At 40.1% G+C, this 13,067-nt stretch overlaps 1 protein-coding gene and 1 pseudogene across 9 annotated transcripts in view; one reads left to right on the forward strand and one right to left on the reverse strand.

The window, feature by feature from the left end:
* The window catches only part of HECTD4 (HECT domain E3 ubiquitin protein ligase 4), a 222,744-nt gene that overhangs the window by 156,237 nt on the left and 53,440 nt on the right, over positions 1–13,067 (reverse strand). For all 9 annotated transcript variants that reach the window (XM_008004780.3, XM_008004781.3, XM_037996501.2 and 6 more), the window contains exon 2: positions 4,082–4,599. In XM_008004780.3, the coding sequence (XP_008002971.1) occupies positions 4,082–4,599 (518 nt within the window). The remainder of the gene's footprint in view (positions 1–4,081; positions 4,600–13,067) is intronic.
* On the forward strand, positions 7,453–8,699 carry LOC103239146 (dnaJ homolog subfamily C member 2 pseudogene; annotated as a pseudogene).

The following is a 13,067-nucleotide window of genomic DNA, read 5'->3' on the forward strand; positions in this document are numbered from 1 at the left end:
CCAAGTACAAATCACCACAAGAACACTTCCTGAACTAAATGATCGCCTGTATCAGATGGGCTGACTTCAACTTGCTGCCTTAGTCTCTTAGCCAAGGTTTTAATTGCTGGGTATCACATGCCTAAACACCAATAGAAATGGAATACCTAATGCAGAACCAAGTAGGCCTAGAGTCCTCCTCCTCTTAATTGCCCCTCTCGCTATCTCTAGTTTCAGAGAATAAAAATCAAAGAATAGCATTAATAGAAGGCAAGGAGGCAGCAGATAGAGTAGAAAAACAAGTTGGAATCGGGACACATGGGTTCTAAAACCTGGCTCTGCCACTCACCAGTTGCACAATCTCAGTCCTGTCACCTAACTCCTATGGATTTTTGCTTCTTCATCTGCCCAACAGGGACACTTCCCTGGGGAACAGTGAGGTTTAAAATAAAAAAGCAAAACCTTTAACATTTGGAAAGTTTAGAACTATTAACCAACTCCAAGGAATTACTACCTGCTAGATGCAATCAGATTTGTTTTTTTAAAAGAGACAGGGTCTGGCTGGGTGCAGTGACTCACACCTGCAATCCCAGAACTTTGAGAGGCTGAGGCAGGAGGACTGCTTGAACCCAGGAGTTCAAGGTTGCAGTGACCTATGATCACACCACTGCACTCCAGCTCAGGCAACAGAATGAGACCATGTCTTTAAAAAAAAAAAAAAAAAAAAAAAGAGACAGGGTCTCATTACGTTGCCTAGACTGGTCTTGAACTCCTGGCCTCAAGAGATCCTCTTGCTTCAGCCTCCCAAAGTGCTGAAATTACAGACGTGAGCCACCATACCCAGCCTTCAATCAGATTTTAAGAGTAAAATGTAAAGTCCTTCCATGGATCACAAGCCCCTATGTGATCTGGGTCCTGCCAACCTCATCTCCTGCCCCTCTCCTTCTACCATCACGTTCCAGAAACCCTGCCCACTGTGCTGTCCCCTCAGCTACCCCAAGCACAAGAAGAATGTCAGTTTTGTCACTCGCCACTCCATTTACGTGGAACTCTCTGCTGCTGGCTGTTTCTCATCATCCAGTGCCAAGTGTCACCTCTTCAGTAAGGGCTTCCCTGGCATCTCCAGCTAATGCTGCTCCCTACCTCCACAGTCATTCTCTATCAAAATATCTCTCTGTCTTTTCATATAGTGAATATTCCTCTCTACAATGATCTTTTACCTATATTTGTTGCTCACTGTCTGCCTCCCTCACTCTTATGTAAACTCTGCAATATTAGGCACAGTCTAACTGCTCTCCACAGTATCCCTACCACCAAGAGAATGCCTTCCATGCAGTAAGTAAGCAATAAGGTTTTGCAGAATGACTCACCCTGAGTCCATTCAACCATAAGCTCTGTGAGGTAAGAAACCTAGAATCACTACATCCCTAAGACTGGACAAGATTCCCACACATCAGAAATGTTCAATAAATGATAGTTGGTTGAATGAATAAACATCTTCATAATAATTTTGGGGAATGGTTACTCTGTCTTTGAGAGCATCAACCAAAAAATTCAATAATATGCCACGAATAACTTTAGTAAGATGATCTAACACTGAAAAGCACATGACTTCTGAAGTCCAGAACAATATATTCGCAATAAAATGTAGGAACCATGTAAAAAAAAAACACACACACACACAAGAAGAATAAATAAATAAAAACGTCCATTTCAACATTTCTGCTGAATGAAATTTAGAATCTCAAGTACAGGAAGTAATTTCAATAACTATCTTTGGTATAGACTGAATTTGGGTACATAATAAAAATGTGAGTTTTATGAACCAACGATTAATAACTTAAACTGTTTGAAACTAAAGAGTTGATAATTATTCCTAACATCCTAAATCTGTCTAAAGATAGTACTGTCTAAAAGCAAATTTTCTCAAATGGAATTTTCACATTGATAACAGATCTCAGACTTGAAATTGTCTCTGCATATGCAGAAAATAAATCAATCCAATATAAAGTCTTTACAAGGAAACTTATTTCAGTACCACACAATGACTTAAATTAAGCACATGTCAGGATTCACAAACCACAGTTTCAGGGGATCTAAAACTAGGCTATGACAGCTTGCTCAGAGCAAAGAAACTTACAATAAATACTGGTGCCATTTTGCCTTAAAAAAACCCCTTGAGATTCAATCATTTGAAGGTCTACTTTGAAACTATAAAGAGAAAAACAGGGGAGGAAGACTTATAACTAAGAACTTCATAATTATTCAAGAAAAATTCTCCCACAAATGTTTGGCTAAAAGAAAGAAGATCCCAACCAAGGAAAAAATTCTATGGAAGACAGACAGAATAGTGACACTAATCTGTCAGGCTGTGGTCCTAACTGTTCTCTAGGCAATTAGTCTAGAGGAAAACAAAGGTAGTGAAACTTCTTTCTCACAAACAGATGCCAGTGATCATATGGGTCACTGGGTAGAAGAATGTATAAAATTCCTAGAAAAGCAACTCCAGGCCTGGTGGGGCGCTTCATGCCTGTAATCCCGCCGAGGCCAGCAGACTGCTTGAGCTCAGGAGTTTGAGAGCAGCCTGGGCAACAAAGGGAAATCCTGTCTCTACCAAAGATACACAAAATTAGCCAGCCATAGTGGCAGGTGCCTGTAGTCCCAGCTACTCGGGAGGGTGAGGTGGGAGGATCACTTGAGCCAGGGAGGCAGAAGTTACAGTGAGTTCAGATCATATCACTGTACTTCAGCCTAGTCTTTGAGAGCAACATAGGCCAGGCACAGTGGCTCATGCCTGTATCCCAGTACTTTCGGAGGCTGAGGTGGGCGGATCACCTCAGGTCAGGAATTTGAGACCAGTCTGGCCAACATGATGAAATCCCATCTCTACTAAAAATACAAAAAATTTAGTTGGGCACCTGTAATCCCAACTACTCGGGAGGCTGAGGCAGGAGAATCACTTGAATCTGGGAGGTGGAAGTTGCAGTAAGCCAAGATCATGCCACTGCACTCCAGCCTGGGTGACAGAGTGAGACTGTCTCAAAAAAAAGAGAAGAGAAGAGAAGAGAACAGAACAGAACAGAACAGAACAGAACAGAACAGAACAGAACAGAACAGAAAAGAAGAGAACAGAAAAGAAAAGAAAAGAAAAGAAAAAGAAAAAGAAAAGAGAAAAGCAAAAAGAAAAGCAACTCTAAGCATATTTCCTATTGACAGTGGGCTGATGACTTGCACATGAAGAACAGCATACTACTTTTTTTTTTTTTTTTTAAAGACAGAGTCTTGGTCTGTCGCCCAGGTTAGGGTGCAGTGGTGCCAACTTGGCTCAGTGCAACCTCCACTTCCTGGGTTTAAACGATTCTCCTGCCTCAGCCTCCAGGTAGCTGGGATTACAGGCGCCCACCACAGCGCCCGGCTAATTTTTGTATTTTTAGTAGAGACAGGGTTTCACCATGTTGGCCAGGGCAGTCTAGAACTCCTGACCTCAAGTGATCTGCTCACCTCAGCCTCCCAAAGTGCTAGGATTACAAGCGTGAGCCACCACGTCCGGCCATATGTACTACTATTAAATCTGGATATATACTGAGAAATCTTCCAATTAAAGTGATCAAAACAAGTATTAGGTCCAAAAATATAATTGTGACCAATTTTGTGATGGAGTCCAGGTGAATAATAGCTCACTAACTTGCTGATGTACTTCTTATAGACAAGCATGAAAAATTAATACCTCTATAAATTTTTGACCATCCTCCTAGGAGAAGCAGACATAACATCCTCTGCTAACTACTTGATGTAAAACACTAACCGTCTAAGGGACGATTAGATATGTCAAGGGTTGATTCTCCATTTTCTGCTGTTTAAGCTGTTATCATGGTATACCAGAAATGGAAAACGTGAACTTGGGTTCCAGCTCAGGCACCTGGTGCCAAGTTTGGCAAAAGCATCTCATGCACTGTCAAGGAGGTGAAATTCAATACTGAAAACAAAGAAGGACTTCTAAATGTTAAGACTTCTGTCAAATATACTTGGCCTCTTTTTCATTCACCCAAACCAGGTGGCAGTAGTCACAGGGTCACCAAATGATACATTCGATTTTCCTTACCTGGCACAAGCCAAAGCCACCAGGGCAGCAGCAGCATTTTCTTTTTGCTTATGTGGGATGTGTCGGCCTGTGTCAGAAGTCTCCTCTAGCCAAGAGCACAGCAAAGTTTCAATTCCATTGAGACAGTCAGCAGGCTCCTTGGTCAAGCTCAAAGGCTGGCAGTCACGAAGGCAGTTCAATAGCACCTCAGCAGTTATGTTACAGAGAGAGGGGTCTGTTCTACTCTGGGACTGAATAAGGGGGAAGACCAGGAGGAGCCCCATCCTTGATGTGAAGGGCGCTTGCTCAGGTTGCTGCAACAAGCCCTGGCGTTTGAGCAGGGCCAAAGTTTCCTCATCACCTGAACTTTCCCTTTCATGCTGTTCTTCTAAGGCCAGCTGGCGCTGGGCATTCCACAGTCCTCGCAAGGCATTCAGGCGGTATTCCAGCAGCCGGGCATAGGCATTGCTCTGATTCCCACAAACAGAGCGCAAACGTTCTGCTAATTCCGATGGGTTCTTGGTCTCAAAGGTTAAAATCTAAGGAAAAAGACAATGGAGAAGTGGGTAAATATTACTTTCACCAAAGTCATCTAAGGAAGAATATATGCTTAAGGATATCCCAAAATAGTCCACACCAAAAATTATTTTAATTACAATCAAATGGAAAACATGTACTGTAAAGCCATTTATTTGCTGATGGAGTTGTTCCCCCTTTGGCTTTTCTGTTAATGCTTCTGTGAAAACTGGGATTAGACCTAATTGAAAGAGCCCAAATCATAAAAGAATATAGTTAAGTGTGAAAATCAGAAATTAACTCCATAATTTATTTTAGAAAATTGAAGCATAAAGCCAGGTGTGGTGGCTCACGCCTGTAATCCCAACACTTTGGGAGGCTGAGGTGGGTAGATAGCTTGAGCCCAGCAGTTGGAAAGCAGCCTGGGCAACATGGTGCCTGTCTCTACCAAAAACACAAAAAACAGCCAGACTTGGTGGTATGCACCTGTCGTTGAGGCTACTTGGGAGACTGAGGTGGGAGGATTGCTAAAACCCAGGAAGTAGAGGCTGCAGTGAGTCATGATGGTGCCACTGCACTACAGCCTGGGTGACAGAGTGAGACCCTGTCTCAAAAAATAATACTACAAAATAAAGAAAGAAAATTGAAGCGTAAACCTTTAGTAAATGATCTTGAATTATAAACGTTAAGTTTCTAGGCCGGGCACAGTGGCTCAAGCTTGTAATCCCAGCACTTTGGGAGGCTGAGACAGGCAGATCACAAGGTCAGGAGTTCGAGGCTGGTCTGGCCCACATGGTGAAACCCCATCTCTACTAAAAATACAAAAAAAATTAACCAGGCGTGGTGGTACATGCCTGTAGTCCCAGCTCCTCAGGAGCCTGAGGCAGAAGAATCACTTGAACCCGGGAGGTGGAGGTTGCAGTATGCCAAGATTGTGCCACTGTACTCCAGCCTGGTGACAGAGTGAGACTCTGTCTCAAAAAAAAAAAAAAAAAAAAAAGTTAAAGTTTCTAACTCCTATTACCAGGTAGAGTACTCGTAAAAATGGAACCAAGTTTTATCTCTGTTCTTCAAAACCTTATATATATATATATATATATATATATATATATATATATATATATATATATATTTAATAAGTGATGGATTATTCATGGTTCTTTGGTTTTGAAGCATACCCCATTCTTTTTTTTTGAGATGCAGTCTTGCTCTGTCGTCCAGGCAGGAGTGCAGTGGCCGATCTCAGCTCACTGCAACCTCTACCTCCCAGGTTCAAGCAATTCTGCCTCAGCCTCCCTAGTAGCTGGGATTACAAGGGTGTGCCATGACGCCCAGCTAATTTTTGTATTTTTAGTAGAGAGGAGGTTTCACCATGTTAGCCAGGCTGGTCTCGAACTCCTGACCTCAGGTGATCCGCCCACCTTGGTCTCCCAAAGTGCTGGGATTACAGGCCTGAGCCACCATGCCTGGCCTCATACCCCATTCTTAATAGTGTTAACCCATTATTTTAATTTGTGACATGGTATAGTTTTATCCAATTCATATTAGATTGCTTTCTTGCCAAAACATACAACTATCAGGAGGCCTCCATTTTCAGCAGCTGGGGATAATAAAACCATTATATCTTCTGTCAACTAAGAAAGGAACCAGCTCTCAAGATCAAACTAAATCTCAAGAATCAAACTAAGTTTACAATGCAAAGAGTTTATGCACATAAATTTGACTAAATCAAAATGAACAGACTACTGTAATCAACAAAGGAGGGCACTCTAGGAGCAAGCACACTGAAACGGATTATCAGACAAAAGAGGTGCCTGGTTCACCGTAGACCAGAAAGTCAGGGTGGGAAGAGGCCTGGAACAAAAGCAAAGAAAATTCTGCTGGGTCTTTGGCACTGACATTAAGAAAGGTCATAGTGCAATTTACTTCCCTTACAAACTGGAAAAATACTTTCTTCTATCTCAAATTTTGCCTTTTGAAACTTATTATTAATATTTTAGCCCAATAAAATAACAAGAATTTCCAAAGCAATGCAAACACTGTAACTGCCTTGCTTAGCTACATATGCAAATCACTGAATTGAAATGAAAAAAAGGTCACAATTTAAAAACAACACAAAAGCAAAACGAAAGGAGCAAGAAGCTAAAGAAAAACAAAGATAAGCTGAATTAGAAGCTGCTCAATTAGCAAAGGAGAAAGAACTGATAATTAGACAACAAGTATTATTGGCAAAGAAAGAAAAAGACATCCAAAAACGAAGAAAAAAAAAAAATTACAAAGGAATGGCAAGCTAGGTGGGTGACATACACCTATACTCCCAGCTACTTGGGAGGCTGAGGCAGAAGGACTGCTTGAGCCAAGGAATTTGAGGCTGTAGTGGCTATGATCATGCCTGTGAACAGCCACTGCACTCCAGCCTGAGCAACATAGTAAGACCTCATCTGCTAAAAAAAGAAAAAAAAAAGAAAGAAAAAGGAAAGGAAAAAGAAAGAAAGGCAAAAACTTCGAAACTCATCTAAGATCTGGAATCACTTTTCCAACAATCAGGCAGGGTAGGTTAAAATGATAGAAGAAGGCCAGGTGATGGCTCATGCCTGTAATCCTAGAACTTTGGGAGGCCAAGGTGGAAGGACTGCCTGAGGCCAGGAGTTCAAGGCTGCAGTGAGTTATGATGGCACCAGTGCACTCCAACCTGGGTGACCGGGGCGGGGGGGAGGGGCGGGGGGAGACCCTGTCTCAAAAAAGAAAAAAAAAAGAAATGATGGAAGAAGTAGAAAAACTTTGTAATCAGCTTGAACTAAAAAGCTTATAGTACTTGAATGAAATACATCATCTACAAAAGAAGTAGGAATAGTTGCTCTGGAAAAACAGAAGAAATGAATGAACAAATTACAAAAGAGAAACAGGAAGCTGGGGCTCATATGTGATAAGCATCTAAGAATGCAGCGAAATACTGGCAGAGGTGGAAGTGACAACAACAACTGGTAAGAAGATGATCTGCAGCTACAAGTTAAGGCTATGAATCTCTTCCCTGCTGGAATGAATTCAAGATGGGAGTTGGGAAGTTATTGCTAATTACATCAACATACATTCTTCTACTGATGTCAAGACAACCACCAAAGGTGTTACTGGCAAAGCAAAGAGCCTCCAAAAATTGGACCCTCATCAAAAAGATGACAAACAAAAAAGGTTTTTGATAAACTTTAAAAAGAACATTGCCTCAAGCAGACAATGAAACACCTTCAGAATGATTTTAAGGTTCATGCACCCACTTCACCCCTTGGACAATGAACAGAAGCTTTTTGAACAAGTGTTGAAAACATACCCAGTCAACACACCTGAAAGATGAGAGAAAATAGCACAAGCAGTACCTGGCAGGACAAAGAAAGGCTGCATGAAAAGATGCAACGAACTTGTCAAGATGGTAAAAGCAAAGAAAGCTGCTCAAGAGCAAGTGTTGGCCGGGCACGGTGGCTCACGCCTGTTATCCCAGCACTTAGGGAGGACGAGGTGGGAGGATCACTTGAGGCCAGGAGTTCAAGACCAGCCTAGTAGCGAGACCTTGTCTCTAAAAATAAATAAAATAAAATAAATAAAAAGAGCAAGTGTTGAATGCAGGCAGAGTTAAGAAATGACTTAATCTTTATTGGGTGTGTACTTTTATAATAAAACTGAAAATACTGTGAAAACAAACAAAGCAACAAATTCCAATTAAAAAATTAACTATAAGTATCTCAGTTAACTAATATGAAAAATGTTCATAGTTTTAAAAAAATTCAGTGCCAGCTTATCAGATCTCATGTAATATCAGGATGCCGTAAAATTTCAACCAACAACTTAGCAAAGAAAGAAACTATTGATAACCATAACTACTTCAATTAATCTAATGGCATTTTGTTGAGAGAAAGAAGCCAACTTCCAAGGGTTATGTTCTGTATGATTTCATTTCTATGACATTCTGGAAAAAAGAAAACTATGGTAAAGGAGAATAGATCAATGGTTACCAGGGTTTAGGGGTAAGAGTAGGGTCTGACTACACAGGAATAGTATGAGGGAGTTTTTTTGGGGAGGTTGAAGGAATTGTTCCCAGTTGTGGTAGTGGTTACATGAATTAACAACGTGTTAAAATTCATAGAACTACACACCTCCCAAAAAAGGCCAGTTTGACTGTATGATAATTTTAAAGATTAAATAAAAGGAAAAAAAATTCCAACCAGACTATAGTTGTATTCAACTAGATATCATTGGGTAAAGATATATTGAAAATAATATTATTAAAAATAAAAATTAGAGATTTTTTTTTTTTTTTTTGAGACAGAGTCTTGCTCTGTCACCCAGGCTGGAGTGCAGTGGCACGATCTCGGCTCACTACAAGCTCCGCCTACTGGGTTCACGCCATTCTCCTGCCTCAGCCTCCGAAGTAGCTGGGACTACAGGCGCCCGCCACCTCGCCCGGCTAATTTTTTTGTATTTTTAGTAGAGACGGGGTTTCACCATGTTAGCCAGGATGGTCTTGATCTCCTGACCTTGTGATCCGCCCTTCTCGGCCTCCCAAAGTGCTGGGATTACAGGCTTGAGCCACCGCGCCCGGCCAAATTAGAGATTTTTTTTTTTACTGAGGTGCTCTTTCTTTCTTTCTTTTTTTTTTTTTTTGATGGGGTCTCACTCACCCAGGCTGGAGTGCAGTGGTGCAATCTTAGCTCACTGGAGCCTCAACCTTCCCAGGCTCAGGTGGTCAATTGTCCCACCTCGCCTCCTGAGTAGCTGGGACTAGAGGCACGTGCCACTATGCAGCTAATTTTTGTATTTTTTGTAGAGATGGAGGTCTCCTTACGTTGCCCAGGCTAGTCTCGAGCTCCAGAGCTCAAGCAATCTGCCTGCCTCAGCCTCCCAAAGTGCTAAGAGTATAGACGTGAGCCACTGCTTAGCCACTTACTTAGTTTTCAATACAACCACATCAAACAAATGATTAAATGTCCTTCACCATCAAGTAATATAAAACTGTATTTCCCTACCATTTTATTTAGATTCACCAAACACATTATTACCTTTCTGATTATTTTTCAGATGGCAGTAGATAAAATAACTCAAGTTCCTTTAAAAATGACCACATTTCAAGGGCAACCACCTGCCTTGAAGTTGTTATCAAACTCAAGAAAGTCATATTGTCTATTTTCATTTTTTTAGTGCTATTCCCCCCCAAAATCAGTAACCAGCCTCCACTATTACAATCAATAAAGATTACTGAAATATTTTTCAATGATGTGGAAAATTGCAAAATTTTAAATTTGATCATCTGCCCAGTCATAAACATCTAAACAAATAATAAAGTTGTTGGCACTTTAAAAAAGCCTTTCAGTATTGTTATTTCTTCTACCCAAAACAACTCTTTTATATAAAATACCTACCTATGTACTCAACATACATTTTTATTTGTGGTACACCGATCATCTACTTATGAAGCAATTACTAAAAAAATTCAATACAGTCTTTTATTAAACTCAAATGATGAACAACTCAGGGCTTTTATTATTAAACATTAGTACTTCTGAAATATGACATTTCATGGTACATAAAATGATGTGTATGACAGAAGCTCTACCTCCAAATATTAACTTAATATAGCTTAGAAAAATGACATAATACACTCTGCATTTTTCTGACCATTCTATTTTTACAAGTACTCCAGTTATATTTAGCATTCGATTTGAAAGACAAGTACACTGAAAGAATTTGAGTTATAATATAATTAACCAAATATTATAGAACTTACACACTTAAATGACTGTTGTGTTTATTGATCTGGTAGTATCTAAAACACACTATGCTTTCAGGAATCCATTAGGCTACTCAGCATTATCCATTTCAGTGGCCCCTTATGACAACTCAAAACTGTTTGCTATGCTGCTGCTTTTTTAGAATTCCAAAGTTTGAAGGTCATGGCCTAAAATCATTTTATAAAGACATCATACCTTTGGGTTTTTGTAAGTCAGTTATGGCACATCTATTCTGGTACTTATGAATATTAAATGATTTGTGTCAGATCCTCAGATAAAACCACTGCTCTTGACCAAAATGTCATCAAATTTAATATTTTTTTCTTTAAAAAAGTAGAAAGCTATGTAAGGAAAAGGGAATATCCCTGTCGTTCTTAATCAGAAGGGTTACTAACTGTACTTTGGTGATAATGCTAACGTTACCCTAATTAAGGGAGTGACTGCCAAAGTAACTCACAGCCTTAATGTATTTTTTTTAATCACACATAACATATGTGTTTTGTTGCAGTTTTTTTTTTTTTTTTCTTTTGAGACAGGCTGACTCCAGCAGCCTTGCTCTGTCACCCAGGCTGCTGGAGTGCAGTAGAACTATCATGGCTCACTGCAGGCTGAGCCTCTTGAGTAGCTGGAACCACAGGCCTGCACCACCACACTCGGCTAATTTTTTTGTATAGACAGGGTCTCGCTATGTTGCTCAGGCTAGTCTCAAACTCCTGGGCTCAAGCAATCCTCCTGCCTCAGCCTCCCAAAGTGATGGGATTGCAGGCATGAGCCACTGCACCAGGCCAACATAAGTGTTTTTAAACTAAGACAACAGTCATTCTGGAAAATCTAAGTGAATGTGGGTAAAATATTCTTTGTTGGCCAAATCTGGCTTTGAACGAGACTACAATATTTGATAGAACAGAGTGGTCAGGCCAGGTGTGATGGCTCATGCCTGTAATCCCAACACTTTGGGAGGTTCAGGTGGGAGGATCACTTGAGGCCAGGAGTTTGAGACCAGCCTAAGCAACATGGCAAGACAGTCTCTACAAAATAAAAAATAATTAGCTGGGTGTGGTGGCATGCACCTATAGTCCCAGCTACCTAAAAGGCTGAGGCAGGAGGATTGCTTGAGCCTAGGAGTTCAAAGCTGCAGTGAGCTATGATTGCAACACTGCATTCCAACCTGAGTGAGAGTAGACCCTGTCTCTTAAAAAAAAAACAAAACAGAGGATCGATCAGATCATTTTAGCCAATTTACTATTTCTATTTTTTTCTGAGAAAATACTGGACAACACATACCAGCCAGCCTGGATGTGAAATGTGAAATGCCAACCTGCATTTCAAGTAAGTGTAGGAGTGAGGACAGGCATATAGATGCTTTTGAAGTGGTACAGAATATTATATATATGTATAAGGACATTAACTAGACTAATCATTAGCACAAACTACTATAATCCCGTAAGGATAAACATCGATTTCCATCTACTTTGTTGTATAGAATAGCAGAGAGATAATTCTGGAAAAGGGTCAAGTAAGAAGCTAAAATTATCTTTTCTTATATATTTGAGCATACTTCTGAAAGAAATAGAAATTATATTTCTAGGAATTTGTCTTAAAGCAATACTCTAGAAGTAAGAAATACACAGAGATATTCATTGCAGTATTGTTTATTATAATGGGAAAGGCAGAAGCAATCTCAATGTACAAAAGGGAAGTGTTGGGCCGGGCACAACGGCTCACGCCTGTAATCCCAGCACTTTGGGAGGCTGAGGCGGGTGGATCCCTTGAGGTCAGGAGTTCAAGACCAGCCTGGCCAACATGGTGAAACCCCATCTCTACTAAGAATACAAAAATTAGCTGGGTGTGGTGGTGCATGCCTGAAATCCCAGCTACTTGGAAGGCTGAGGCAGGAGAACTGCTTGAACCCGGGAGGCAGAGGTTGCAGTGAGCCAAGATTGCGCCACTGCACTCCAGCCTGGGCGACAGAGCAAGACTCCATCTCGGGAGGGGGGTGGGGAGGAAGTATTTAATTAAATTATAACATCCCAAAATGGAATAGTAATTATTTTTATTTATATTAAATAAAAATATTTATTTTTTATTTATACTAAATTATTTATATTAAATAAAAAATCATTAAATTAAATCAGTATATTAAATAAAAATCATTAAAAACAAAATAAAAAGCAGTATCAAAATTGCATTTGCCCTCTAGGAGTCTGTAAAACACACTTGTTCACTTTTGAAATTAGTGTTTGTGATAATAGAAACATGAATGTTATTTTTTCTCTGTTTAAAAAACAACAGACTAATGACAAGTTACATTGTTTATATAGAAGAAATGCTTAGAACTTCTGAGTTTCAAAAGACAAAAAAAAGAAAAGCAGTCATAAGTAGCACTGATAATTTTTCACACACAAACGCTATCTTTAAATAACTGGTAGTCAAACAAATGGTGACACAAGTACTACAGGAAATGCTTTCCTTATATCAGTTCACTAGTCCCATCTGTTGTACTTTGGCAGCAGTTAATTTCAAATAATGTAGAGCTGATTATGTTCCTGGTTAGGATGGAAGACAGGATGGTAAATGGGAAAGACCCTGCAGATACTGGGAACTGTCAATGAACGATAAAACCTTTCAATTTCCAAAACGAAATGATGTTTAAAACTCAGAGTCACTCAGGCTCTAAGCAGATGAATTATATTACTATACTCCCCAATATGGGA

Source organism: Chlorocebus sabaeus, chromosome 11 (assembly GCF_047675955.1).
Source record: "Chlorocebus sabaeus isolate Y175 chromosome 11, mChlSab1.0.hap1, whole genome shotgun sequence".
In the NCBI taxonomy this organism is placed as follows: domain Eukaryota; kingdom Metazoa; phylum Chordata; class Mammalia; order Primates; family Cercopithecidae; genus Chlorocebus; species Chlorocebus sabaeus.